The sequence below is a fragment of the Miscanthus floridulus genome, unplaced genomic scaffold, assembly GCF_019320115.1.
Source record: "Miscanthus floridulus cultivar M001 unplaced genomic scaffold, ASM1932011v1 fs_175_1, whole genome shotgun sequence".
Taxonomy (NCBI): domain Eukaryota; kingdom Viridiplantae; phylum Streptophyta; class Magnoliopsida; order Poales; family Poaceae; genus Miscanthus; species Miscanthus floridulus.
Window position 1 is genome coordinate 73,813 of NW_027096336.1, and position 26,188 is coordinate 100,000.

At 42.6% G+C, this 26,188-nt stretch overlaps 3 protein-coding genes across 3 annotated transcripts; 1 reads left to right on the forward strand and 2 right to left on the reverse strand.

The window, feature by feature from the left end:
* Nucleotides 1-7,810: 7,810 nt before the first annotated feature.
* On the reverse strand, nt 7,811-8,624 carry LOC136530679 (putative ripening-related protein 5). Its single transcript, XM_066523399.1, has one exon. The coding sequence runs from the start codon at nt 8,567-8,569 to the stop codon at nt 7,988-7,990; it is 582 nt and encodes a 193-aa protein (XP_066379496.1). The 5' UTR covers nt 8,570-8,624; the 3' UTR covers nt 7,811-7,987.
* Nucleotides 8,625-9,369: 745 nt separating this feature from the next.
* On the forward strand, nt 9,370-10,269 carry LOC136530681 (probable kinase CHARK). Its single transcript, XM_066523401.1, has 2 exons — nt 9,370-9,498; nt 9,637-10,269. The coding sequence occupies exon 2, from the start codon at nt 9,717-9,719 to the stop codon at nt 10,164-10,166; it is 450 nt and encodes a 149-aa protein (XP_066379498.1). The 5' UTR covers nt 9,370-9,498; nt 9,637-9,716; the 3' UTR covers nt 10,167-10,269.
* Nucleotides 10,270-25,299: 15,030 nt separating this feature from the next.
* Nucleotides 25,300-25,886, reverse strand: LOC136530682 (putative ripening-related protein 5). Its single transcript, XM_066523402.1, has one exon. The coding sequence runs from the start codon at nt 25,858-25,860 to the stop codon at nt 25,306-25,308; it is 555 nt and encodes a 184-aa protein (XP_066379499.1). The 5' UTR covers nt 25,861-25,886; the 3' UTR covers nt 25,300-25,305.
* Between the last annotated feature and the right edge of the window lie 302 nt (nt 25,887-26,188).

A 26,188-nucleotide genomic window follows, 5' to 3' on the forward strand; every position in this document is an offset into this window, starting at 1 on the left:
GTTAAAATACTCTTTTCAATTCAAATAAAAATGAGAAATCTTTTAAGTTTTCCAAAAAATAATTTTTACAACTTTTTAAATTCTTTTATTTTCAAATTCTCTTTTCTTTCATTTCAAATCCATTTTCAAAAGCATTTTGAGTTTTGGATTCAACCACTCATTGCAATAAATCAAATGCACCGGCATGTATGCACATCCATGTTGCTACTCCTTATGATGAATTTTAATTTAATGAAAAATTTTATTTTCCTATGTTTTCATGAGCATAAAATTCATAAATAAATCATTTTAATTCTATTTTCAAAGAGGCAAATTTTAGGGTGTTACAATTCTACCCCCTTAAGATGAATCTTGTCCCCAAGATTTGGAAGACGTCGTCTAGGAGATAGGGATACTCCATCTTTGGATTCTTCTTTACTTTCTCGTGCAGTTCCATCGTCTTGATAAGGATCTCACTTTACTTTGCATACCGGTTGACCTTACTCCAAGTAACTTACCAAACTGATTCCAAGATTTTGATAGATACCTTGAACAATTCTCAGGTAACTCCAATCACTAGGCCACCTTTCCTTTAATACCAATTCTCTTTCTTAAAATATCCACCTTCCAACGAAGCCTGATGAATCTCTTGGTCAGAAGAAAATTATACTACCAATCTTCAAAATATTAATGATTCCAGTCAAGTTGCTCGAACTTGGAATACAATTCTTAGTCCTTGGTATTGTTTGAATCTTCTTAGCATAACTCTCCTTTGCTAAGGGCATCGGATATGACTTTGCTCCATCAAGTAATAGCACTTTTCTAAGTCATAATCAATCTCATTCTAATGAGGATATCACAAGCTCAAGACCAACTTAATGAAGATGTCCTGTAGATTCTTGTTCCATGCTTCACAATGGATAACTCCAAATAATAGGTTAGGTAGTTCAACTCATGCTTTCTTAGTTAATTTAATCCATAAGCCAGTACTTTCCTTCTTACGCGTACTAAACCTAGATACGATGCTTCTCAAAAGATAGAGAACTCTTATTCTGATCTCGCAAAGCTATCATATAGGTGTTACTTCAACCTCTTCTTAGACTCCCTCAAACACTTACCTGAGGTTTCTTGATCTAAACTAACTTAAAAGCTTCTCCGGTAGCTCTACCAATATCTTGATGATCTTGGATAAACTTCCCTTGAACCTCTGATAGGATCTTACTATTCCAAGGAACTCCACGTCACTCTTACATACTTGGGTAGGTTACGACCAAACTCATCATTAGCTTTTCTCGAGTTCTTCTCCTTATTTCTTTACCATTGAAAATAACATTTCCCAAGAAGAGAACTTCCTTCAACAAACTCACTTGCTAACTCAGTGAAACATTGAGATGTTCTGAGTCTTCGTTAAATCAACTGTAGATGTCCAACATCTCCTTCCTATGTCATCCATACCAACTTATCCTAGGCATGTTGAAGATTGACTCCCAATTGTTAATAACTTGAAGTGATAACCAATATGGGAAAATACCCGAGCTCCTTGATCCAACAAGTAACACATCCTTAGCAAAGACACCTGCACTTGATAGTGATGTCTCATCTAGGAACATAACCTATACTTCCAAGTGAAGCACCAGAACGTATGAAGCCTTTGTCTTGCAACTTCCTCAACTTGGCTACCCCCCTTAAGAAAAGATAAACTAGGGGACACCAAAGTATAGATTGCATCTCCTTCAACTTGGCTACCCCCCTTAAGAAAAGATCAACTAGGGGACACAAAAAAGGTAGCTTACATCTTCTTCTTGGTATGCTGGCTATCCTAATGGCCTTCTGACATCAAAAGGAACGCATGTGCATATCTAAGAACACACAACTCGATTTTTTTCCTCGCGGGACAAGAAAATAGAAGCATAGTAAAACAGCCGTAACTCTCATTCTGTTAATCCAATAAAGTTGTATCTTATACCGTTGGAAAGATTATAAAATTATCCACAACTTCCCTATAGAACACTTTTCCAAATTCTATAGTTCAGATAGACGAAAATAGTGCACAACAGAAATTGTTCTAGGCTTCAGACAGCACAAGTGCACCGAATTATGATTTTCATCACTTCATAACCAAAATAGCTATCAGGGTGATTCTTGTGGTCACAGAAAGATATCGAAGTCTATTGTTGTCCAGAATTTTATCATAATTTTAAGTCATCCAAGAACAGAGATATAAACTAATAAAGATAGGTTGCTCCCAAAAGAAAGAATAGGGAAAATAGGAGATAACCAAAACCCGACTATTTATTTCATTAATCCTTATACCTTAGGCCTATAAACTAAATAAAATTGTGGGAACACCCAACAAAATCATTGCAGTCATTACAAAGATGCAAAACAATCACAAGCATAATAACAATTCAACAAAGCATTAAAGGTGCACCACTCAATCATTGACTCGACTTACGATACTAACGTTTTTATTACATAAAGGGCACAAACTCCTATTCCTTAACTAAGGTGTGGCTATGAGGGCATCTAGGGCAACATTTCTTCCACTTTGTTGATCTTGGGTAGTCTAGCATGACTCCTTCATTCGCCATTCTCATCAAATGCTTCATTCGGGTTGGGTATCACTGACACTTTCTAGTGGCAACCTTGTAGTGATCCGACTCTGGCCACTTCCATGGTATAATTGTTGCTTAGAGTATTATCAGCTTGTTGACTCTGAAGGTTCATCTTTGTTAGACTGGACCGCTTTCTAGCTCGCTTGATCCTTTGGGGTTGAAACTCCTTATAGGTGATCGTCCACCCATCTATGCATACCTCTTGTGGAAAGAGTGGAGTAATCTTAGCTTGAGAAACTTCTAACTCTTTAGAGTCTAAGTTTATCTGACCAGATATTGGAGCTAGATATGATAATATAGTAGAACTAGAATGTTGATTGCTTCCCAATTCTAGCTGTGGTGAGACCACCTTCCTCTTCTTATCCACATTAGCTTCACAACTTGGGTTCACCTTGACTTCCCTCTTATTAGACTTGTTCTAAAGACAGGGAAAACCATAATTCTTGCCGCATTGACATTGATCCTGACTTCCAAGCGTCTTACAATAAACACCTTCATTGGACTTCATCTTCTTCCAAGCTTCTACCACTTGTCTCTTCACTAGTCCCTTTAGTATGTTGGTTTGACCTTGTGGCAAGCACTGTTGAGAACTCCTATGTTGAATCATTCCTTCTAGTACTTGTTGTTGCATAACTACAAGCTTCACTTTATCAAATGCAATCAAGGACAACGTAGCTTGGTCCCCTGATCTCTGATGCTGGTGGTCTACTCATTACGACCCATGTATATAGACGAAGAGAGAGGATTGAGAATAGAGACTAGGTTTTCATAACAGAACGGAGGCTAAAGTGAGCATAACTTTTAGCAAATAACAAGGTTGGAGAGAAAACAAGAACTAAGCAGAGATGAGAGCATGCTAAAACATCTAGTTCTAACTAGGCTTGTGGCCTACAATCAGCATTGCTCTGATACCACTTTATAGCACCCAGTTTTAAAAACAAAACCAGATACACACCATATGTGAGCCCAGGAAGTCAAATCTCACATATAGCTACAAATAAGAGTAATATCAAAAGACAATGCTCAATATATAATATACTTAGTATAAAGAATATAACCTTAGATAGCAAACAGCAGAAAGACAACTCCGATCTTCGGGTAAAGAGTCCAATCCATAGGGACAACTAACTGGTTGATCACAAGCCTAATTCCTCCAAACTCTAGCAATCTGGTACCCATCTGGGATTTTTATCCAAATGATTAAAAAAATAAAGCAAGCGTAAGTACATGTCGTACTCAACAAATATAACATGGGGTTTATAAGGCTCAAAAGGTTGACACTGGTTTAACTACGATTAGCTTTTAATGAGTCATCTTTTAGCAATTAGGTGGCAACAAGTTTATTCACAAGCCCATATAAACACATGATCAGGTAAACATAAATAATGAATAGCATTAACAATATTCATTAATGAGCATCTTCATTATCCATATAATTAGTGTTCATCATCTATTCCATAAATGTTCCAAGACCGCTCGTGATTGTGAGCACGACTGATATACCAGTTTTACACTCTGTAGAGGTTGTACACTTTCACTGTGAGTTGTGATTTACCCTTTCGCCCGAGGTGATTAGCCTCTTGACCCACTACCAAAGAAGATCGGTAGGGTTCACTATGAAGCCTTTCAAAGGTTCATCTAACAAGTTAGGGCCATTAGATTCACTCAACAAACAGATATAGGAACCCTTTTATCGAATGGCATAATTCCATCACGGCTATACACAGAAGAGTAGAGGTTGTCCTATACCCGATTTGTCAAGCCATTCTTATGCCATAAAGGTAACCTCTAACAAGTTAGAAAAGGTCCTCATACTGAGCTAAAGCCAAAGCCATATAGCCCTCACAGTTGTACTGTAAGTCCCGGATGATGACTTAGAGATAAGTCCTTAGGGAGAGGAATCAGAGCACCATAAGACAGCCCAATGCTTTAGCCCCCTTGTTCCATGTTGCTAAAAATATCTTTTAAATGTTTATTGCATATACCATTAGTCAAGTTAGAAGATCATGGCTTTAGTTGAGCACTAGCATCATACTACCCAATGCAATACCCTATAGGTATCAGGGTACAGGGTAACAAAGTATTAGGAAATCCTTAGTGGTAGTCAAGGTAGACACATGCAGTATGAATTAAATGATTAAAGGTGTATAGGACAACAAGGAAGATCCCATGCTATACTTGCCTTCAACACCGATCTTTCGGTAAGCTTTAATCTTCAACGTTCTTCTTCTTCTTCTTCTTGATCACCACGTATATCTCACCGACTGGACGTAATTGTAGAACACCACACAAACATCCATACACATACATGCATAACATACAATTACATCTATATTAGAACAATACACCAATCATAGAAAAATAAGTAAAAAAGTTTAAAACACGATTCTACGCATCGCTACGAACACATAGTCACGAGAGGTACGCTAATCGGAGCTATAACGAAAAAGATACAACTACTAAAAGATTTACTTTATACGTGAAAAAGGAAAATGATAGTCTTTATTTATTTTAACTATATAAATTCATATATATAAGATAGTTTATAAATAATATAAATTGAATTAAGTCAAATTTAGATTTGAATTATAAAACTAAAGTAAAACAAATCATATTTTATTTATAAAATCCAGTTGCATAATTATTATTCAGGTTAGGATTTAAACCATAAAATTCCAGAAATAGTGTCATGATAAACATTGTTACTAACACGTAGATCTCGTTGCAATAAATCTAACGCAACTCGAAGAGATCAAATCATAGCTAAAACGTAGAAGATATGAATTAAACAAGATTTTCTTTAATAAAATAATAGATTAAATCTAACCTTAAATTTTAAAAGTTGAAAATATATCTAATAGTAGTTTGAACATATAGATTATGGAATCACGGACCTAACACAAGTTGAACGTGGTCAAATTGGAGTTAAAACAGAGAAACTACGCATAAAATAAGATTAATGGTAATTCTGTAAATATTTTGAAATCAATTTCGTATTAAAAAAATTAAAAATCGAATTCAAACAGCACTATGGACCGTGCGTCATTTTTGGAAAAACACAAGGGTCAAAACATAAAAACTAGGGGCATTGATTGAATTATTTTTGAACTACTCAGGACGGTAGGTTGATTTCATAAAAACTTGGGGTGTCTTTTGTAAAACGGTCGGAGCTGGTGGGGTTGACACGGTCGTTGTCCATGTGGACGATGCGTGGCAGAAGGGGACTGGGCCACACTAGTAAGCTAGTAGTGGACCGGCTGAGGTGTCACTGTGGGCAGGGTTCATGGGTCTACAGTGCCCAGATTATGAAGCGAAGGGGTATGCTCTAATTGAGATCGTCCGATTGAGATCAGATGGATGGGGCGGCTTGGGGATGAGTTCGACGCCTGAACAGGGAGCGCGCGGTGGTTGCCATTGTCGGCATCGAGACTCTCGTCGATGTTCACGGAAAAACACCTACGGGCCATGCTACGACACAGGGAAGGCACCGGGAGAGAGAGAGAGGAGCACGACGAACTCACCTAGGACCTTTTCATCGACGCTGAGGCACGGAAGGGCATGGGTCACGGCGGAGCAGATGTCGACAACGGTGCTAGGGTTCTACGGCGGCGGTGTGGCTTGAGGCATGGCAGCGCGAGCTAGGGTTCGGTAGGGAGGCGGCGCGGTGGGAGCTGCTATTCATGGGCGGGGCTGGCTTGCGGGTCACGCCAGGCACGGCGTAGTGGAGACGGAGACGAACTCCACGGCGGCAGAGGCAGTAGAGTCCGGTGTGGTTGCGACGCGAGGAGGAAGAAAACCCCGCTGACAGATGGGGCCAGGGTGGCAGCGAGAGAGAAGGAAGGCGAGCTCGGCAGCTGCACGGCTTTGCTGGGCCGGCCCAAGAACGGGCGCGCGGCGAAGCAGGGAAAGAGAGAGATGGGTTGCGGGGGAAAAAGAAAAACGGGAGCATGCCGGGCCAAACGGGGAGGAAGGAAGTGGTGCTGGGCCGCTGCGGGGCTGAGCGGGCCGGCACAATGGGGAGAGAGTGAGTTTTCCTTTTTTTGCTTTTTTTCATTTCAAAACCAATTTCAAATATAAACCAAATCAAATTTGAATAAGGTTAAAATACTCTTTTCAATTCAAATAAAAATGAGAAATCTTTTAAGTTTTCCAAAAATATTTTTTACAACTTTTTAAATTCTTTTATTTTCAAATTCTCTTTTCTTTTATTTCAAAGCCATTTTCAAAAGCATTTTGAGTTTTGGATTCAACCACTCATTGCAATAAATTAAATGCACTGGCATGTATGCACATCCATGTTGCTACTCCTTATGATGAATTTTAATTTAATAAATTTTTTTATTTTCCTATGTTTTCATGAGCACAAAATTCATAAATAAATCATTTTAATTCTATTTTCAAAGAGGCAAATTTTAGGGTGTTACAGAAAGCCATTGCTGCAGTCTCCAGCTTGCAACATGTTTGTATAATCTAGTCTTTTCTCTCTTCACTATGCTGCAATTGGTCCCAATATCGGACCTAACCTACAAATATTTTTTAGGTTGAGATTTATGAAAAACTCTATCATTCCTTGTTAGCCATATAGACCAACAAAATCCTGCAGCACCAGTCACCAGTAGAGAATGTACTTATCGCATCCTTGTTTACGCCATCTCTATTGAATAAACAACATTTTTTGCTACACCCAATTACAGAAGCAGATGCTCATATACACGAGCGCACCCTCACCTCTATAAATGGACGCACGCACAACTTACTCCTATAAGCACCTTCGAAGAACTGAGTTGGACCGGTAAATCTCGATATTGACGAAGTCCTCACAGGCGCCTCGCTATCGACAAGCACTTCGCCTACCACTGAAAAATAGAGCCGTTAAATCCTGGTAAAAATTCAGGAAAATACGAGCACCCGTGTCAAGTCGGGGACTTAAATCCGGGTGGACAGGTTTCACCACAAGAAACCCAACCAGCTGAGCTACGCTCAATTCGCCTATTGAATAAACAACCTTGGCATACATGGAGTTGCCGTTCCACACTCAAAGGAGGCACTACAAACACAATATGTAAAGCATGCCACAAAAATCTAGCACGGTAACATTCAAAGAAGAGGTGATGAATGGTTTGAAAATTAGTACAAAAGCAACATAATTTGCTATCATTCCAATTCCTTCTAGCTAGATTAGATAGACTGATTTAGACGATGAATGACACCTTTTATTCCATATATATATATATACACACACAAGCAACTATACAATGGGATATAGTACAGTACGTATAGGGCAATGAGCCACGAGCCAACTACCCTGCTCTGAAATATGGACTACGAATCTCTTTATCTCCTTATACACAGCACGGCACCTCTCACCAACAAAGGAAACATGCAGCCGATGTTCACTCCTCGGACCAGGTGATGTCTACCATGCCGACGTTCTGATCGAGCCCCAAGGCATCCCACACAGCTGGCGACGCGTCGACGATGCTGTTGTCGCATGGCGGCTCAAAGTTGTGGTCCTCGTCACAGCCTTCCACGGAGTCACACTCGTCCACCACCTTGGCGTACACGGAGTTGCCGTTCGCTGTGATCTTGATGCGGTGCCCGCAGCGCGCCATGTTGCTGAACCATCCCGTTGAGAGCGCAACAACCTTCTCCTCGTCACTGTGGTACGCGTTGTCGCACTCTGATGGGCCGCTGCCGTCCTTGCCCTTCTCAAAGCTGTTGAGCGTCAGCACTGCCTTGGTGCTGGCTGTGACCGGCGGCGAGCAGCGATACTGCGGGTACATCTTACCGTCCTCGCAGCAGTCCGGGTCGTTGCTCTTCTCACAATTGCCAGACCGGCCCGGGAGGTACCCGCTGGGGCGGCATGTGCCGAGCCCGAGGCCAGCGTGGGGGCGGAGGGAGGACGCCATTTGGGAAGCAGAGAGCGTGACCAGGAGGAACATCGCCATGGTGGCAACAGTTCCGGCAGTGGTCATCTTTGCTAGCCTGAAAAAAAAAATGGTCAGGCTCTCCTCGCAGGATGGCACTCTGTTTTTCTTATTTCCTGTGCTCTGATTTGCTTGATGGTTTGAGGTTAGTCTCGTGGTGCGTGGGATTATATAGTGGTCTTTCCGCTTCTCCTATGTTAGTATGAAGTATATGAACGTGCACTGATGGACATAACGTACGGAGTGGTTGGACTTGGATGGATGTGATTACCCGAGACGGCAATCCGGTCACCCTACTAGTACGTGTTTTCGCCGTGCCGTATGGAATGTTTGAACTCTTTCGATGTGAACATGTGGACAAGATACGTTGTACACAGTTAACTTCATTTTGATATTGGAAATTGAAAAGTCCAAAGATATTGTGGGTTTCTGCCATGCATGTATTTTACCCAACTCAACCAAATACACGCTACATGATCGCAAAATGCTCCTCACCATGCTGCAAAGTAGTTTCAGTTTTGGCCTCGTTTGGATCAATATTGAGCCAACCACTAATTAGTATTTGAATAAAAAAATGGCTTAATAACTTCGAGATCACGGAAGCTGAATTCGAGAGAGGGGTGGGCCCTAGGAGGTACCGCTACCACGAACTCGCCGCTGCCACGAGCAACTTCGCCGAGGAGGAGAAGCTCGGCCGTGGGGGCTTCGGCAACGTGTACCGGCGCAGCCTCGGTGACCAAGACCGTGCGGTGGCCATAAAGATGTTCTCGGCGGCTGAGTCATCGGCGCAGGGAAGGAAGGAGTTTGAGGCTGAGGTGAAGATCATAAGCCGTTTGCGGCATCGGAACCTCGTGCGGTTGCTAGGCTGGTGTGACAGCCGCAAGGGTCTCTTGCTCGTCTATGAGCTTGTGCCGGAAGGCAGCCTTGACAGACACCTTTATTTACAATTACAACAGCTTGCTATCTTGGCCAGAGAGGTACTACAGTCACTCAAAACAAAAAAAATCACAGTTTGCTGCTACGTCTTTCCAGTACTAGTAGCTACTTAGAAGGCTATTATCCTCTCATTGCTTCTGTGTTAACTAGTACTTGTTAATTTTGATGATGAACAACAGATACATGATTATCCTTGGCCTAGGCTCCGCGCTGCGCTACCTGCACACGGAGTGGGATCAGTGCGTCCTGCAAGGGCGACATGAAGCCCAGCAACATACTACTCGACTCGTCACACAGCACAAAGCTAGGAGATTTTGGCCTGGCCAGGCTCGTCGACCATGGAGCCGGGCCAAGGACGACGCAGGTCGTTATGGGCACCGCCGGGTACATCGACCCGGAGTTCATCCGCACTCGGCGCCCCAGCGTTGAGTCCGACGTCTACAGCTTCGGCGTCGTCCTCCTGGATATCGTCACGGGACGGCAGCAGGAGATGGAGCACCCCGGCAAGGTGATCCCGCTACTCAAGTGGATCTGGGACCTGTACAACAGAAATGCTCTTGTGGAAGCGGTGGACAAGAGGCTGCTGACCAAAGCCAGGCAGCTGCTGGACGGTGGCTCTGCGAGTGGCAGCTGCAGCGCGTGTTGGTGGTCAGGCTGTGGTGTGCGCACCCGGAGCCTAGCGTGCGACCGTCAATTGTGCAAGCCATGAACGTCCTGCAATCCGAGGATGTGACGCTTCCAGTTCTGTCGCAGCAGGAGTATAACAGGACTACGTCCGACTTTTCGCGTGGAACCCGCGGTTACCACTCGCCGGCGACGGGAAACATATATGGCGACTACGGCTCGCCGGCGACGGGAAATATATCCAACCACGACGTGTCTTGGGTGCTTAACAGGGGCAGATGATGATCGAACATGTATAATGTATAGTCGTACTCCCTCTCTGTCTCACAAAGGGTGTCATTCTCCCTTTTCGAAAAAGTTAAGCATTTGCAGTTTTGATTGAATGGCTGATAGATAATCAAAGTTGAAAATGCAGTCAATCTCTCAGGCGATGCTTTACAGTGGTTGAATTTGATCATCGCCTACAAAGACAAGGATGCACAGTCATTAACCACCGATGTAGCAGTCAAATGCAGCAAGGTGAGAGGCTCCACCGCAGGACACGCGGCCGCTCGCCCACTGGTCTATGCGCCTGTGGTCCGCAGGTTGGGCGAAAGCAGGAAGAAGCAAGCAGCAGAGCTATATCGACTGAACAGGACTAAAAAAATCATTCGCCTGATACATAGGAATCGTGATATATAAAATATTAATTTCATGGTGCATAATTAGTATCATAATATAAACTTATTTAGATATATAAATGTTGTTAATATTAAAGACCAGTCTTAGTTAGGGTTTCATCTAAGTTTTATTTGTATTTGATACTGTGACACATCACTGGATTTGGTGACTTGGCTGGTTCATTATGAAGAGAGACCGAAAGAGTTACATCTGAATGAAACCCATTGTTCTTGCAGCATGGAGAAGAGGTCAAGCTATGCAAACTGCAATCAATATGATTTTTGATGCTTCTTTCCATCCATAAACGTGATTATTTGCTCATCATGTAATGTGCTAGTGGATTTAATTTCTCAGGTTTGTTTTAATAAAGCCATTCACCTCGCGTTCATTGGAGTGGAGTGGACGAGAGAAACTGATCAGGAGAAATTAGCTAATCCACATTTGTTGGGAGATGATGGATTTATCTAAACAAGTCCTAATAAATAAAGAAAGGCGGGACAAATTTAGCATACAATAAAAATTGGACAGCTGAAATGCTAGCTTATTAACGATGTCATGCTATGAGCGCCGGCCCGCCGTAGACCCGTAAATTTTTTAATATTGGAATTAAACATCCAACTTCATCCTCTCAATAGAGGAATTAGACCAAACTTATTACAAAGTTTAACACATAAAACATCACAGAGTTGATAGACACCTTTAACTAAAACCAAGCCTAAAAGTGAATGGTCATCCATGGGATGCAAAGAAAGTGTAGCACCCGGTTTTAAGAACAAACAAGATACACACCATAGGTGAGTCTAGAAAATCAAATCTCATATATAGCTACAAATAAGGGTAATATCGAAAGACAATGTTCAATATATAACGTACTTAGTATAAAGAATATAACCTTAGATAGCAAACAGCGGAAAGACAACTCCGATCTTCGGGTAAAGAGTCCAATCCACAGGGACAACTGACTAGTTGATCACAAGCCTAATTCCTCCAAACTCTAGCAATCTAGTACCCATCCGGGATTTTTATCCAAATAATTAAAAAATAAAGCATGCGTAAGTATGAATTAAATGATTAAAGGTGTATAGGACAACAAGGAAGATCCCATGCTATACTTGCCTTAAACACCGTTCCTTTGGTAAGCTTTAATCTTCAACGTTCTTCTTCTTCTTCTTGATCACCACGTATATCTCACCGACTGGACGTAATTGTAGAACACCACACAAACATCCATACACATACATGCATAGCATACAATTACATCTACATTAGAATAATACACCAATCATAGAAAAATAAGTAAAAAAGTTTAAATTACGATTCTACGCATCGCTACAAACATACAGTCATGAGAGGCACGCTAATCGGAGCTATAACGAAAAAGATACAACTACCGAAAGATTTACTTTACACGTGGAAAACAAAACTGTAGTCTTTATTTATTTTATCTATATAAATTCATATATATATAAGATACTTTATAAATAATATAAATTGAATTAAGTTAAATTTATATTTGAATTATAAAACTAAAGTAAAACAAATCATATTTTATTTATAAAATCCAGTTGCATACTTATTATTTAGGTTAGGATTTAAACCATGAAATTCTAGAAATAGTGTCATGATAAACATTATTACTAACACGTAGATCTCATTGCAATAAATCTAGCGCAACTCAAATAGATCAAATCAGAGCTAAAACGTAGAAGATATGAATTAACAAGATTTTCTTTAATAAAATAATAGATTAAATCTAACCTTGAATTTTAAAAGTTGAAAATATATCTAACAGTAGTTTGAACATGTAGATTATGGAATCACGGACCTAACGCAAGTTGAACGGGTCAAATCAGAGTTAAAACGGAGAAACTATGCATAAAATAAGATCAATGGCAATTCTGTAAATATTTTGAAATCAATTTCGTATTAAAAATAATTAAAAACCGAATTAAAACAGCCCTATGGACCAGGCGTCATTTTTGGAAAAACAGAGGGGTCAAAACATAAAAACTAGGGGCATTGATTGAATTATTTTTGAACTACTCAGGACGACGGGTTGATTTCATAAAAACTCAGGTTCTCTTTTGTAAAACGGCCAGAGCTGGCGGGGTTGACCCGGTCGTTGTCCATGTGGACGACGCATGGCAGAAGGGGATTGGGCCACGCTGGTAAGCTAGTGGTGGACCGGCTGAGGTGTCACCTTGGGCAGGGTTCATGGGTCTACGGTGCACAAATTATGAAGCGAAGGGGTATGCTCTAATTGAGATCGTCTGATTGAGATCAGACGGATGGGGCGGCTTGGGGATGAGTTCGGCGCCTGAACAGGGAGCGCACGGTGGCTACCATTGCCGACGTCGAGACTCTCGCCGATGTTCACGGAAAAATACCTACAGGCCATGCTACGACACAGGGAAGACACCGGGAGAGAGAGAGAGAGAGCAGAGCACGGCGAACTCACCTAGGAACTTATCGTCGACGGTGAGGCACGGGTCACGCGCGGAGCAGATGGCGACGGCGGCGCTAGGGTTCTGCGATGGTGGTGCGGCTTGAGGGGAGGCAGCGCTAGCTAGGGTTTGGTAGGGAGGTGGTGCGCTGGGAGCTGCTATTTATGGGCGGGGCTAGCTTGCGGGTCACGCCAGGCGCGGCGTAGTGGAGACGAAGACGAACTCCATGGCAGCGGTGGTAGAGTCCGGTGTGGTTGTGACACGAGGAGGAAGAAAACCCCGCTGATAGATGGGGCCGGGGTGGCAGCGAGAGAGGAGAAGGAAGGCGAGCGCGATAGCTACACGGCTTTGCTGGGCCGGCCCAAGAGCGGGCGCGCGGCGATGCGGAGAAAGTGGGAGAGATGGGTTGCGGGGGAAAAAGAAAAATGGGAGTAGGCCGAGCCAAGCGGGGGGAAGGAAGTGGTGCTGGGCCACTGCAGGGTTGAGCGGGCTGGCATAGTGGGGAGAGAGTGAGTTTTTCTTTTTTTTTTCTTTTCAAAACCAATTTCAAATATAAACCAAATCAAATTTGAATATGGTTAAAATACTCTTTTCAATTCAAATAAAAATGAGAAATCTTTTAAGTTTTCCAAAAATAATTTTTACAACTTTTTAAATTATTTTATTTTCAAATTCTCTTTTCTTTCATTTCAAAGCCATTTTCAAAAGCATTTTGAGTTTTGGATTCAACCACTCATTGCAATAAATCAAATGCACCGGCATGTATGCACATCCATGTTGCTACTCCTTATGATGAATTTTAATTTATTGAAAATTTTTATTTTGCTATGTTTTCATGAGCATAAAATTCATAAATAAATCATTTTAATTCTATTTTCAAAGAGGCAAATTTTAGGGTGTTACAATTCTACCCCCTTAAGATGAATCTCGTCCCCGAGATTCAGAAGACGTCGTTTAGGAGATAGGGATACTCCATCTTTGGATTCTTCTTTACTTTCTTGTGCAGTTCCATCGTCTTGATAAGGAGCTCACTTTACTTTGCATACCGGTTGACCTTACTCCAAGTAACTTATCAAACTGATTCTAAGATTTTGATAGATACCTTGAACAATTCTCAGGTAATTCCAATCACTAGGCCACCTTTCCTTTAATACCAATTCTCTTTCTTAAAATATCCACCTTCCAACGAAGCCTGACGAATCTCTTGGTCAGAAGGAAATTATACTACCAATCTTCAAAACATTAATGATTCCGGTCAAGTTGCTCGAACTTGGAATATAGTTCTTAGTCCTTGGTATCGTTTGAATCTTCTTAGCATAACTCTCCTTTGCTAAGGGCATCGGACATGACTTTGCTCCTTCAAGTAATAGCACTTTTCCAAGTCATAATCAATCTCATTCCAATGAGGATATCACAAGCTCAAGGCCAACTTAGTGAAGATGTCCTGTAGATTCTTGTTCCATGCTTCACAATGGATAACTCCAAATAACCGGTTAGGTAGTTCAACTCACGCTTTCTTAGTTAATTTAATCCATAATCCACTACTTTCCTTCTTACACATACTAAACCTAGATACGATGCTTCTCAAAAGATAGAGAAACTCTTATTCTGATCTGGCAAAGCTATCATATAGGTGTTACTTCAACCTCTTCTTGGACTCCCTCAAACACTTACCTGAGGTTTCTTGATCCAACTAACTTAAAAGCTTCTCCGGTAGCTCTACCAATATCTTGATGATCTTGGATAAACTTCCCTTGAACCTCTGATAGGATCTTACTATTCCAAGGAACTCCAAGTCACTCTTACATACTTGGGTAGGTTATGACCAAACTCATCATTAGCTTTTCTTGAGTTCTTCTCCTTATTTCTTTACCATTGAAAATAACATTTCCCAAGAAGAGAACTTCCTTCAACAAACTCACTTGCTAACTCAGTGAAACATTGAGATGTTCTGAGTCTCCGTTAAATCAACTGTAGATGTCCAACATCTCCTTCCTATGTCATCCATACCAACTTATCCTAGGTATGTTGAAGATTGACTCCCAATTGTTAATAACTTGAAGTGATAACCAATATGGGAAAATACCTGAGCTCCTTGATCCAACAAGTAACACATCCTTAGCAAAGACACCTGCACTTGATAGTGATGTCTCATCTAGAAACATAACCTATACTTCCAAGTGAAGCACCAGAACGTATGAAGCCTTTGTCTTGCAACTTCCTCAACTTGGCTACCCCCCTTAAGAAAAGATAAACTAGGGGACACCAAAGTATAGCTTGCATCTCCTTGAACTTGGCTACCCCCCCTTAAGAAAAGATCAACTAGGGGACACCAAAAAGGTAGCTTACATCTTCTTCTTGGTATGCTGACTATCCTAATGGCCTTCCGACATCCCAAGGAACGCATGTGCATATCTAAGAACACACAACTCGATTTTTTTTCCTCGCGGGACAGGAAAATAGAAGCACAGTAAAATAGCCGTAACTCTCATTCTGTTAATCCAATATAGTTGTATCTTATACCGTTGGAAAGATTATAAAATTATCCACAACTTCCCTATAGAACACTTTTCCAAATTCTACAATTTAGATAGACGAAAACAGTGCACAACAGAAATTGTTCTAGGCTTCAGACAGCACAAGTGCACCGAATTATGATTTTCATCACTCCATAACCAAAATAGCTATTAGGGTGATTCTTGTGGTCACAGAAAGATATTGAAGTCTATTGTTGTCCAAAATTTTGTCATAATTTAAAGTCATCCAAGAACAGAGATATAAACTAATAAAGACAGGGTGCTCCCAAAAGAAAGAATAGGGAAAACAGGAGATAACCAAAACCCGACTATTTATTTCATTAATCCTTATACTTAGGCCTATAAACTAAATAAAATTATGGGAACACCCAACAAAATCATTGCAGTCATTACAAAGACGCAAAACAATCATAAGCATAATAACAATTCAACAAAGCATTAAAGGTGCACCACTCAATCATTGACTCGACTTACGATACTAACGTTTTTATTACATAAAGGGCACAAACTCCTATTCCTTAACTAAGGTGTGGCTATGAGGGCATCTAGGGCAACATTTCTTCCACTTCGTTGATCTTGGGTAGTCTAGCATGACTCCTTCATTCGTCATTCTCATCAAATGCTTCTTTCGGGTTGGGTATCACTGACACTTTCTAGTGGCAACCTTGTAGTGATCCGACTCTAGCCACTTTCATGGTATAATTGTTGCTTAGAGTATTGTCAGCTTGCTGACTCTAAAGGTTCATCTTTGTTAGACTAGACCACTTTCTAGCTCGCTTGATCCTTTGGGTTGAAACAACTTATAGGTGATCATCCACCCATCTATGCATACCTCCTGTGAAAAGAGTGGAGTAATCTTAGCTTGAGAAACTTCTAACTCTTTAGAGTCTGAGTTTATCTGACCAGATATTGGAGTTGGATGTGACAATGTAGTAGAATTCGAATGTTGATTGCTTCCCAATTCTAGCTCTAGTGAGACCACCTTCCTCTTCTTATCCACATTAGCTTCACAACTCGGGTTCACCTTGACTTCCCTCTTATTAGACTTGTTCTAAAGACAGGGAAAACCATAATGCTTGCCGCATTGACATTGATCCTGACTTCCAAGCGTCTTACTATAAACACCTTCATTTGACTTCATCTTCTTCCAAGCTTCTGCCACTTGTCTCTTCACTAGTCCCTTTGGCATGTTGGTTTGACCTTGTGGCAAGCACTATTGAGAACTCCTATGTTGAATCATTCCTTCTAGTACATGTTGTTGCATAACTACAAGCTTCTCTTTGTCAAATGCAATCAAGGACAATGTAGCTTGGTCCTCCTAATCTCTGATGCTGGTGGTCTCCTCATTATGACCCATCTATATAGACGAAGAGAGAGGATTGAGAATAGAGACAAGGTTTTCATAACAGAACGGAGGCAGAAGTGAGCATAACTTTTAGCAAATAACAAGGTTGGAGAGAAAACAAGAACTAAGTTGAGATTAGAGCATGCTAAAACGTCTAGTTCTAACTAGGCTTGTGGCCTACAGTTAGCATTGCTCTGATACCACTTTGTATCACCCGGTTTTAAGAACAAAACCAGATACACACCATATGTGAGCCCACGAAGTCAAATCTCACATATAGCTACAAATAAGGATAATATCAAAAGACAATGCTCAATATATAACATACTTAATATAAAGAATGTAACCTTAGATAGCAAACAGCGGAAAGACAACTCCGATCTTTGGGTAAAGAGTCCAATCCACAGGGACAACTGACTGGTTGATCACAAGCCTAATTCCTCCAAACTCTAGCAATCTGGTACCCATCCGGGATTTTTATCTAGATAATTGAAAAATAAAGCAAGCGTAAGTACATATCATACTCAACAAATATAACATGGGGTTCATAAGGCTCAAAAGGCTAACACTGGTTTAACTACGATTGGCTTTTAATGAGTCATCTTTTAGCAATTGGGTGGCAACAAATTTATTCACAAGCCCATATAAACACATGATCAGGTAACACATGAATAATGAATAGCATAAACAATATTCATTAATGAGCATCTTCATCATCCGTATCATTAGTGTTCATCATCTATTCCGTAAATGTTCCAAGGCCACTCATGACTGTGAGCACGACTGATATACCAGTTTTACACTCTACAGAGGTTGTACACTTTCACTGTGAGTTGTGATTTACCCTTTCGCCCGAGGTGATCAGCCTCTTGACCCACTACCAAGGAAGGTCGGCAAGGTTCACTATGAATCCTTTCAAAGGTTCGTCTAACAAGTTAGGGCCATTAGATTCACTTGGCAAACAGATATAGGAACCCTTCTATCGAATGGCACAATTCCATCACGGCTATACACATAAGAGTAGAGGCTGTCCTATACCCGATTTGTCAAGCCATTCTTATGCCATAAAGGTAACCTCTAACAAGTTAGAAAAGGTCCTCATTCTTATGCTCTGGTGGATTCGAACCGCTGGCCTCTAACCTTCTGTGGCAATCTCGCTACCACTGCTACAGTACAACTCACTTATGAGTGAGTATATGATTTATTCTTTTGTGTTAACATTCATTAATATTTTCTAAGAAAATATTATATTAAAATATTTTCTCTGTTACAGAGGTATATTACAATTATTTCATCTAGGTGTTGCAAAAAAACATTTATTAATACTATATTAAATATTTTGGTGACTAAATAATCTCACATAAAAAGTATCAACTATGAAGTTTTAGATCTTGTCGAGCACTACAAATCTGGTATATAGGAGTGTCCCCTACATTTAGATCTACTTTTGCAACACCGAAGATAAAACAATTGCAACATACGTCTGAAACAGATGAAACATTTGGAACATAAACTTGCAACATAGCCATTACAAGATATGCAACATCCAGATCTACTTTTGTAATATACAGATGAAACAATTGCAACATACTATAAGGAAAATGGACCCCATGAGACATTTAGTTTGGATTTTGGTGTTTGATGATCAACATGACCATTTGGACCAATATTGCTTGCTAGTATACAAGATATAATTCAAATGGATGCAATGTGGACTTAGACTTAGGCAAAGTGATAATTCAAATGATCAACACCTCAAGGAAGACATTAGAAAGCCATGTTGAATACCTGCAAGACATGCTAGAAGTATAAGACACCAAGAAGAAGAAGCCTGGACACAAAGACATGAACAAAATTGAAGTCACCGAAGCCGAGACAAAAAGGTGGATGAATTGGAATTATCTCGTGATTTTGGATCAGCTGAAATTGACATGGCACCGGTTCAAAGCTGTAGAGCTTTTTGCCAGCTTTCAAAAACTCCAAGATCATTAAAATCAGAGTTCGGAGCTAAAAGTTATGCCAAAAATACGAAAGTGTGTCGCGATGAAAAGTGAGCAGCGGACATGTCCAGTGCTCCTATCCGGTGCGGAGATCTAGTGCACACAGGCTATAGCGGTGACAACCATTAAACCACCTAACATGTTCAGTGGTCCTATCCCATGCAAAGGTCCGGTGCTTACAAAAAATTAAAGCAATGCAATAGTCGAATTCCAAGGTTGGATTGTCAATGCCTAATGGCTAGCTGATGTGGAAGGAACCTAGCAATCCAGTGCTTACGTAGAAATGCTGGTTTTGCCTCCAACGGCTAGTTTCTTGGATGGGGGCTATTTATACCTCCCCCCAACTAGCCAAAAGAAGGTAGAGAGAGTTGAGGCAAGGTAGTAGGGTGCTCATACACCACATTGGAGCTCTCCACATGCATAGGGCTTAAAGATCACTTGGTGATTAGTGTATGTGTTTTGTGAAACGCTTAGGTTAGTTAGACCACACACATATACGCTTGCTCTAGGCTTAGGCTTAGTTGCTAATGAGGTTTGCATACCTCTTGATCAAAGGTGCTTGCGCGCACCGTGTTTGTACTTAGCGGGGCTTTGTAGTCTTGTGAAACCACACCAACCGCGTTTGTGGTGTGGTCGCCACCATGTACTAGAGGGAACAAGGCATGTGGTGTTTCGGCCGGAAGCTTGATAGTGAAGATGGCGAGGAGCAGTTCAGGAGAGGCTTAATAGAAGGTATATCGGAGACCCACTTGCATGTGGGGAAGGCCCGAGGCTATCCATAGAGTTACCTGATCGGGACCTTGGCCTTTGCGAGGGGCTCCAATGAGGACTAGGGGGAACCTTGAGCGCTTCTCGATACCTCGGTAAAAATACCAGAGTTGTCGACGAGAATTTGCATCTCTACCTCATCTTTAGCTTTCGCACTTATCTTGCTTCCATGGTTGTGTGCTTTACTTTTCTAGTTTAGTTGATAGGATTGGAACCTAGGTTGCATAACTCTTTTTGTGGTACAGAGACCAACACACTAGCAAAACTGTAGCTGCACATTTATTTAATTGCATAGGTTTTGCTAAAGTTAAGAAAAAGAGGCCATAGTTTAGAAATACAGTCACTACTACAGATTGACCTATGATCAATGCCTCTATCACCGCCGGTATCATTAAATTGTTGTTGATGCTTATGACCAATGATTCGTAATACGAACCATTGGTGATGAGACTATCACCGCTGGTTCGTAAGAACGTCCTGGTTCATAACTATCACCGCTGCTTCACTACTACAAATTGATTTATCACTATCGCCATTTTCACTGCCGTAGCGATAGAAGCTACGGTGTTATACTTTCACCATCGGTTGGACTGATAGTGAGGCCTTCTAAGGAAGGAAACTAGTAGTTGAAACTTCTACCACCCATAGGTTAACAATAAATATGGTAGTGGTATTTTCTCCATCACATGAAAAGCCAAGCTGACTAGGATAGGCGTTATGGCCGCCGGCCCTACACGACCGTTTGGTGTACCAGTAGTAGTAAATTCAGTGTGAGTTATTTCTCTGTTTCCCAACTACCCACAACACTGTTGCATCACCATTACTTTCATACGGAGTATGCCTCGTCTTCCCTGATGCGTATTAACTGCTCCTCTCTGCTTCTCCATCTTTAAGGTTGGCCTATTTAAGCCAGGCTGGATGCGCTTCTTAGCAATCCACACACTCCTTCCTCCTTAGATACAGATAGATACAGACAAAGCTCTTGAGCCAACCATCTATATTTTCTTCATCGCCATGGCGCTCCTTGTCCAACTCCTCCGGCGGCAACAACGGTGTTGGGAGAAGGCCTTCAAGATTGGGTACTACCAGCATCTAGGCATAGTGGGGGCTGCTCGATCTAGGTGCTAGTGGAAGTTTTGCGATTAAGGGGGTTCACTTATTTGGGCAAGCCAAGGGGTACTCAATGCACTTTGGTATCCCTTGTACTGCCAATTCACCATCCTAGCACCCTGGCGATCCTCCTTCCTCTAGAGCAGCAGCAACGACAGCAGCGCTTCTCTTCCATACCTCCCCTTCTTGCCTTTCTCTCGACCGTGAGAGGTAAATGCCTCTATCTCCCTCACGCTCGTGACCTTGAGAGGTGCATTAAGGAAGGTAAAGCAAGATGCTCCTCTTCTTGCCTCTATCTCTCTCGCGCTCATGACCATGAGAGGTGCAGCAGCAGGGAAGGTAAAGCACCTCACTGAGATGCTGGTGGAAGTTTTGCGAGGCACTGCCTCATCCTTAGCTTGCACTGACTGTCTCCAGACTCGACTATGGGATGTACCTATACTCGACAGGTCTTTGTTATTGTACACCCAGTAGTCTTTGATAGGTCTTTGTTATTGTACAACTGTGGAATGTAACTGAAGTTATCAATAAAATTGTTGTGACGATTGTTACTATGTAGTTTATATATAGTTTTGTCTTAAAAACAATTAATAACTGAATGGCTATGATGCTTGTTACTCCATTTTTTGAAGTGTTGTAGTATTTGCCTTGACTACACAGACGTGAGATAAAGCATCTCACTAAGATGGTGCTGGGGTGAAAGTATTTGCCTTGGTTTATTTGCAAATTGGTTTGCTATGTTTGAAAATTCTTATTATTGCAGCTCCTGTCGCCATTTCATACGGTGATTCAGCGTTAGTGTTGGATCACGAAGTATAGGGAGTCGAATGGTCCACGTCATCTTCCCTGCTCCATCGTCCGTGACTCACGTGGGTGGCCGTGGATGACACGGACCTTGACTGTTGCCTTCCCTACTCGTGTCTATGATGCATGTTACTGTGTCGTTTATATATATATTTTGCCATAAAAATAATTAATAACTAAATGGCTGTGATGCTTGTTATCCCTTTTTTTAAGTGTCATATCATACATTGTACACGTCATTAGGTCCTTATTTGGATGAGGATGAAATGTGGCAGGGAATCAAACGCGCTAGGGAATCTGAACCGCATCGTGTTCACGCTCCGTCGCCCGTGAATCGTGTGGGCGGCCATGGATGTCACGGACCTTGAGTGTTGCCTTCCCCACATGTGTCTTGAGGTGGGGCTATTTAAGCCAAGGTAAGGGGAGCCTCTCTAGCAAACTCCAATCCTTATTCCTCCCTTAGCATCCGAAAAACTAGAGAAAACCTTGAGTTGCACGTAGTCTCCCGTCGCCATGGCCTCCCTCGTCCTGCATCGACTCCAGCGTCGTTGGGAGAAGGCCTTCAAGATCAGCTACCGCCAAAACCTATGCGCGGCTATATGTCCACTCGTTTCCTTGGTGTTAGTGGAAGTTTTGCGAAGATAGGGAGGAAAGCATGCTTCCATGGAGCTTCGTCGCGACATAAGACGCATTATGCGGGGTGGTGGCTTCGTCCACATCGCAGATGCAAATGCGACGGTGCAAGGGAGCACTCGAAGATGCGACGGTGCAAGGGAACACACTTGTTTTCCTTCCTTTTCTTCCGCTTGGCTTCCTGTGTGGGTTGGTCTCCTCACGGGGCTCCTTCTCCGCACCAGAATTCATCGGGTACGCGGCAGAGAGCGCTTGAAGGGGTTCTGGTGTCCGTTTGGTACACGTGACCAGTTTCTCGTGCACAAGCACAAGCAACAGTCGGGTATGGGTTAGCCCCATACTCGTTAGGTCTTTGTTACTGTACATCTCTTGTTCGATAGGTCTTTGTTATTGTAAACCTATTTAGTGTAATGGACTTTATCAATAAGGCCTTGTTTGGATGCATGTGTATCCACTTCAATCCACATGTGTTGTAGTGGAATGGAATAAAATTTAGTTTAATTTCACTCCAATCTACTTCAATACATGTGGGTTGAGATGAATATATGCGCATCCAAACAAGGCCTAAAGAGTTCCTTACATCACTTTATTATTGTGTAATGTTCACCTTTTCAGTTGTAGCGTTTTCTTGTCGTCATGATGAAAAATTTCCTCATGTGGCTATGATGCTAGTGAATCTGAACCGCATCATATAGTATACATGTGCGCAATTAGATTAGTGGTACTTGGATGCCCTCCTGCTAGCGCTCCACCGTATCAGCCATGTTGGCGACCATATGCCTTCTATATTTCTTATATTGATATTAATTGTGTTTATTAGTGGAGATGACTTGAATAACTTGTATTAAGAAATTGGAAACATGTGCAAGGGAATCTGAACCGCATCATACGAGAAGGAAGGTAACTGTAACAAGTTTAGAAAGGAATCGTACTTGGCGTATCATTGTATTAAGGAGAATGAAGAGTTTATCATACAAATCCCTATCATCCAGATTATACATATCAACATTTATCTGCCTAGAATCTACCACATTGATCTGAAGAACTTATCACACTCATTGTGGATCCTACACTCCTCACTGCAGAACATAGCCCACTCCTCCCAACCTTCCCATCCTGCATGGCCGCCGCAGCCTACGCCTCCGCACTGATGTCCGTCCTGGTAACGCACTGGCATGGCCCGAGGATGCTGAGGACTAGACTCACCCGGCGCCGGCCGCCTAGCCAAGTCCTGCAACACCCACATGCCCTGTTGGAGTCGTCGTGTACATTTCTTGTTCTTCCATGCCACATTCGCCCCTAGGCTCACTTCATCACCTTCGACCTTCCTCAATAGCCACCGGACAATGTTGTCATTGCCGGCACCGCTATTGGACCTATGGAGCACAAGGGAGAGAACAAATGCAACAACATCATGGCCTGCCTCCGTGGAGCGCTCAAGCATGTCAAGCCACGGTATGAGCGCACCGTGGTCTTCCACGAAGACGGTGTGCATCCCAGCGTAGAAGCAGGCCTCCGGGTTGCCGACGCTATCAAGCCTGGCGACGAGCTTGGCGCGGTATTCGTGGTCGTAAAACCGCTTCTAGGTCCCACGTTGCTTCCCACGTAGCAGCACCCACCGCAGTGGAATGCTCTGTCCCACTACGGCATCTCCGCACACCTTGCGCATCTACGAACAGGTTGCCCACAGGCTACCAAGATCTTCCATGGGATCCGTTGCAGCCGCAGCGATGTGGATAGCAATCTCAACAGCCACCTCCGTTAGGAACTTGTCCATGGAACAAGGACATGCGTTGCGGTGGCAAAAGACAGATCCTCGGGTTGGGGAACGATGTCACAACAGAGCGGAGCACTGGGGAGGGGGATCGGAGCGAAGCAAGGTGAGTTCTAAAAAACCGTCTTGGGATTTTATGAGCGCTCTGTTCTTGAAGGTGAATGGTCATCCATGGGATGCAAAGAAAGCCATTGCTGCAGTCTCCAGCTTGCAACATGTTTGTATAATCTAGTCTTTTCTCTCTTCACTATGCTGCAATTGGTCCCAATATCGGACCTAACCTACAAATACTTTTTAGGTTGAGATTTATCAAAAGCTCTATCATTCCTTGTTAGCCATATAGGCCAACAAAATCCTGCAGCACCAGTCACCAGTAGAGAATGTACTTATCGCATCCTTGTTTACGCCATCTCTATTGAATAAACCACATTTTTTGCGAGACCCAATTACAGAAGCAGATGCTCACATACACGAGCGCACACTCACCTCTATAAACGCACGCACGCACACCCTACCCCTATGAGCACCTTCGAAGAACTGAGTTGGACCGGCAAATCTAGAGATTGACGAAGTCACCACAAGCGCCTCGCTATCGACGGACACTTCGCCTACCACTGAAAAATAGCGCCGTTAAATCCTAGAAAAAATTCAGGAAAATGCGAGCACCCGTGTCAAGTCGGAGACTTAAATCCGGGCGGGCAGGTTTCACCACAAGGAACCCCACCAGCTGAGCTACGCTCAATTCGCCTATTGAATAAACAACCTTGGCATACACGGAGTTGCCGTTCCACACTCAAAGGAGGCACTACAAACACAATATGTAAAGCATGCCACAAAAATCTAGCACGGTAACATTCAAAGAAGATGTGATGAATGGCTTGAAAATTAGTACAAAAGCAACATAATTTACTATCATTCCAATTCCTTCTGTCTAGATTAGATAGACTGATTTAGACGATGAATGACACCTTTTATTCCATATATATATATACACACACAAGCAACAATACAATGGGATATAGTACAGTACGTATAGGGCAATGAGCCACGAGCCAACTACCCTGCTCTGAAATATGGACTACGAATCTCTTTATCTCCTTATACACAGCACGGCACCTCTCACCAACAAAGGAAACATGCAGCCGATGTTCACTCCTCGGACCAGGTGATGTCTACCATGCCGACGTTCTGATCGAGCCCCAAGGCATCCCACACCGCTGGCGACGCGTCGACGATGTTGTTGTCGCATGGCGGCTCAAAGTTGTGGTCCTCGTCACAGCCTTCCACGGAGTCACACTCATCCACCACCTTGGCGTACACGGAGTTGCCGTTCGCTGTGATCTTGATGCGGTGCCCGCAGCGCGCCATGTTGCTGAACCATCCCGTTGAGAGCGCAACAACCTTCTCCTCGTCACTGTGGTACGCGTTGTCGCACTCTGACGGGCCGCCGCCGTCCTTGCCCTTCTCAAAGCTGTTGAGCGTCAGCACTGCCTTGGTGCTGGCTGTGACCGGCGGCGAGCAGCGATACTGCGGGTACATCTTACCGTCCTCGCAGCAGTCCGGGTCGTTGCTCTTCTCACAATTGCCAGACCGGCCCGGGAGGTACCCGCTGGGGCGGCATGTGCCGAGCCCGAGGCCAGCGTGGGGGCGGAGGGAGGACGCCATTTGGGAAGCAGAGAGCGTGACCAGGAGGAACATCGCCATGGTGGCAACAGTTCCGGCAGTGGTCATCTTTGCTAGCCTGAAAAAAAAATGGTCAGGCTCTCCTCGCAGGCTGGCACTCTGTTTTTCTTATTTCCTGTGCTCTGATTTGCTTGATGGTTTGAGGTTAGTCTCGTGGTGCGTGGGATTATATAGTGGTCTTTTCCGCTTCTCCTATGTTAGTATGAAGTATATGAACGTGCACTGATGGACATAACGTACGGAATGGTTGGACTTGGATGGATATGATTACCCGAGACGGCAATCCGGTCACCCTACTACTAGTACATGTTTTCGCCGTGCCGTATGGAATGTTTGAACTCTTTCGATG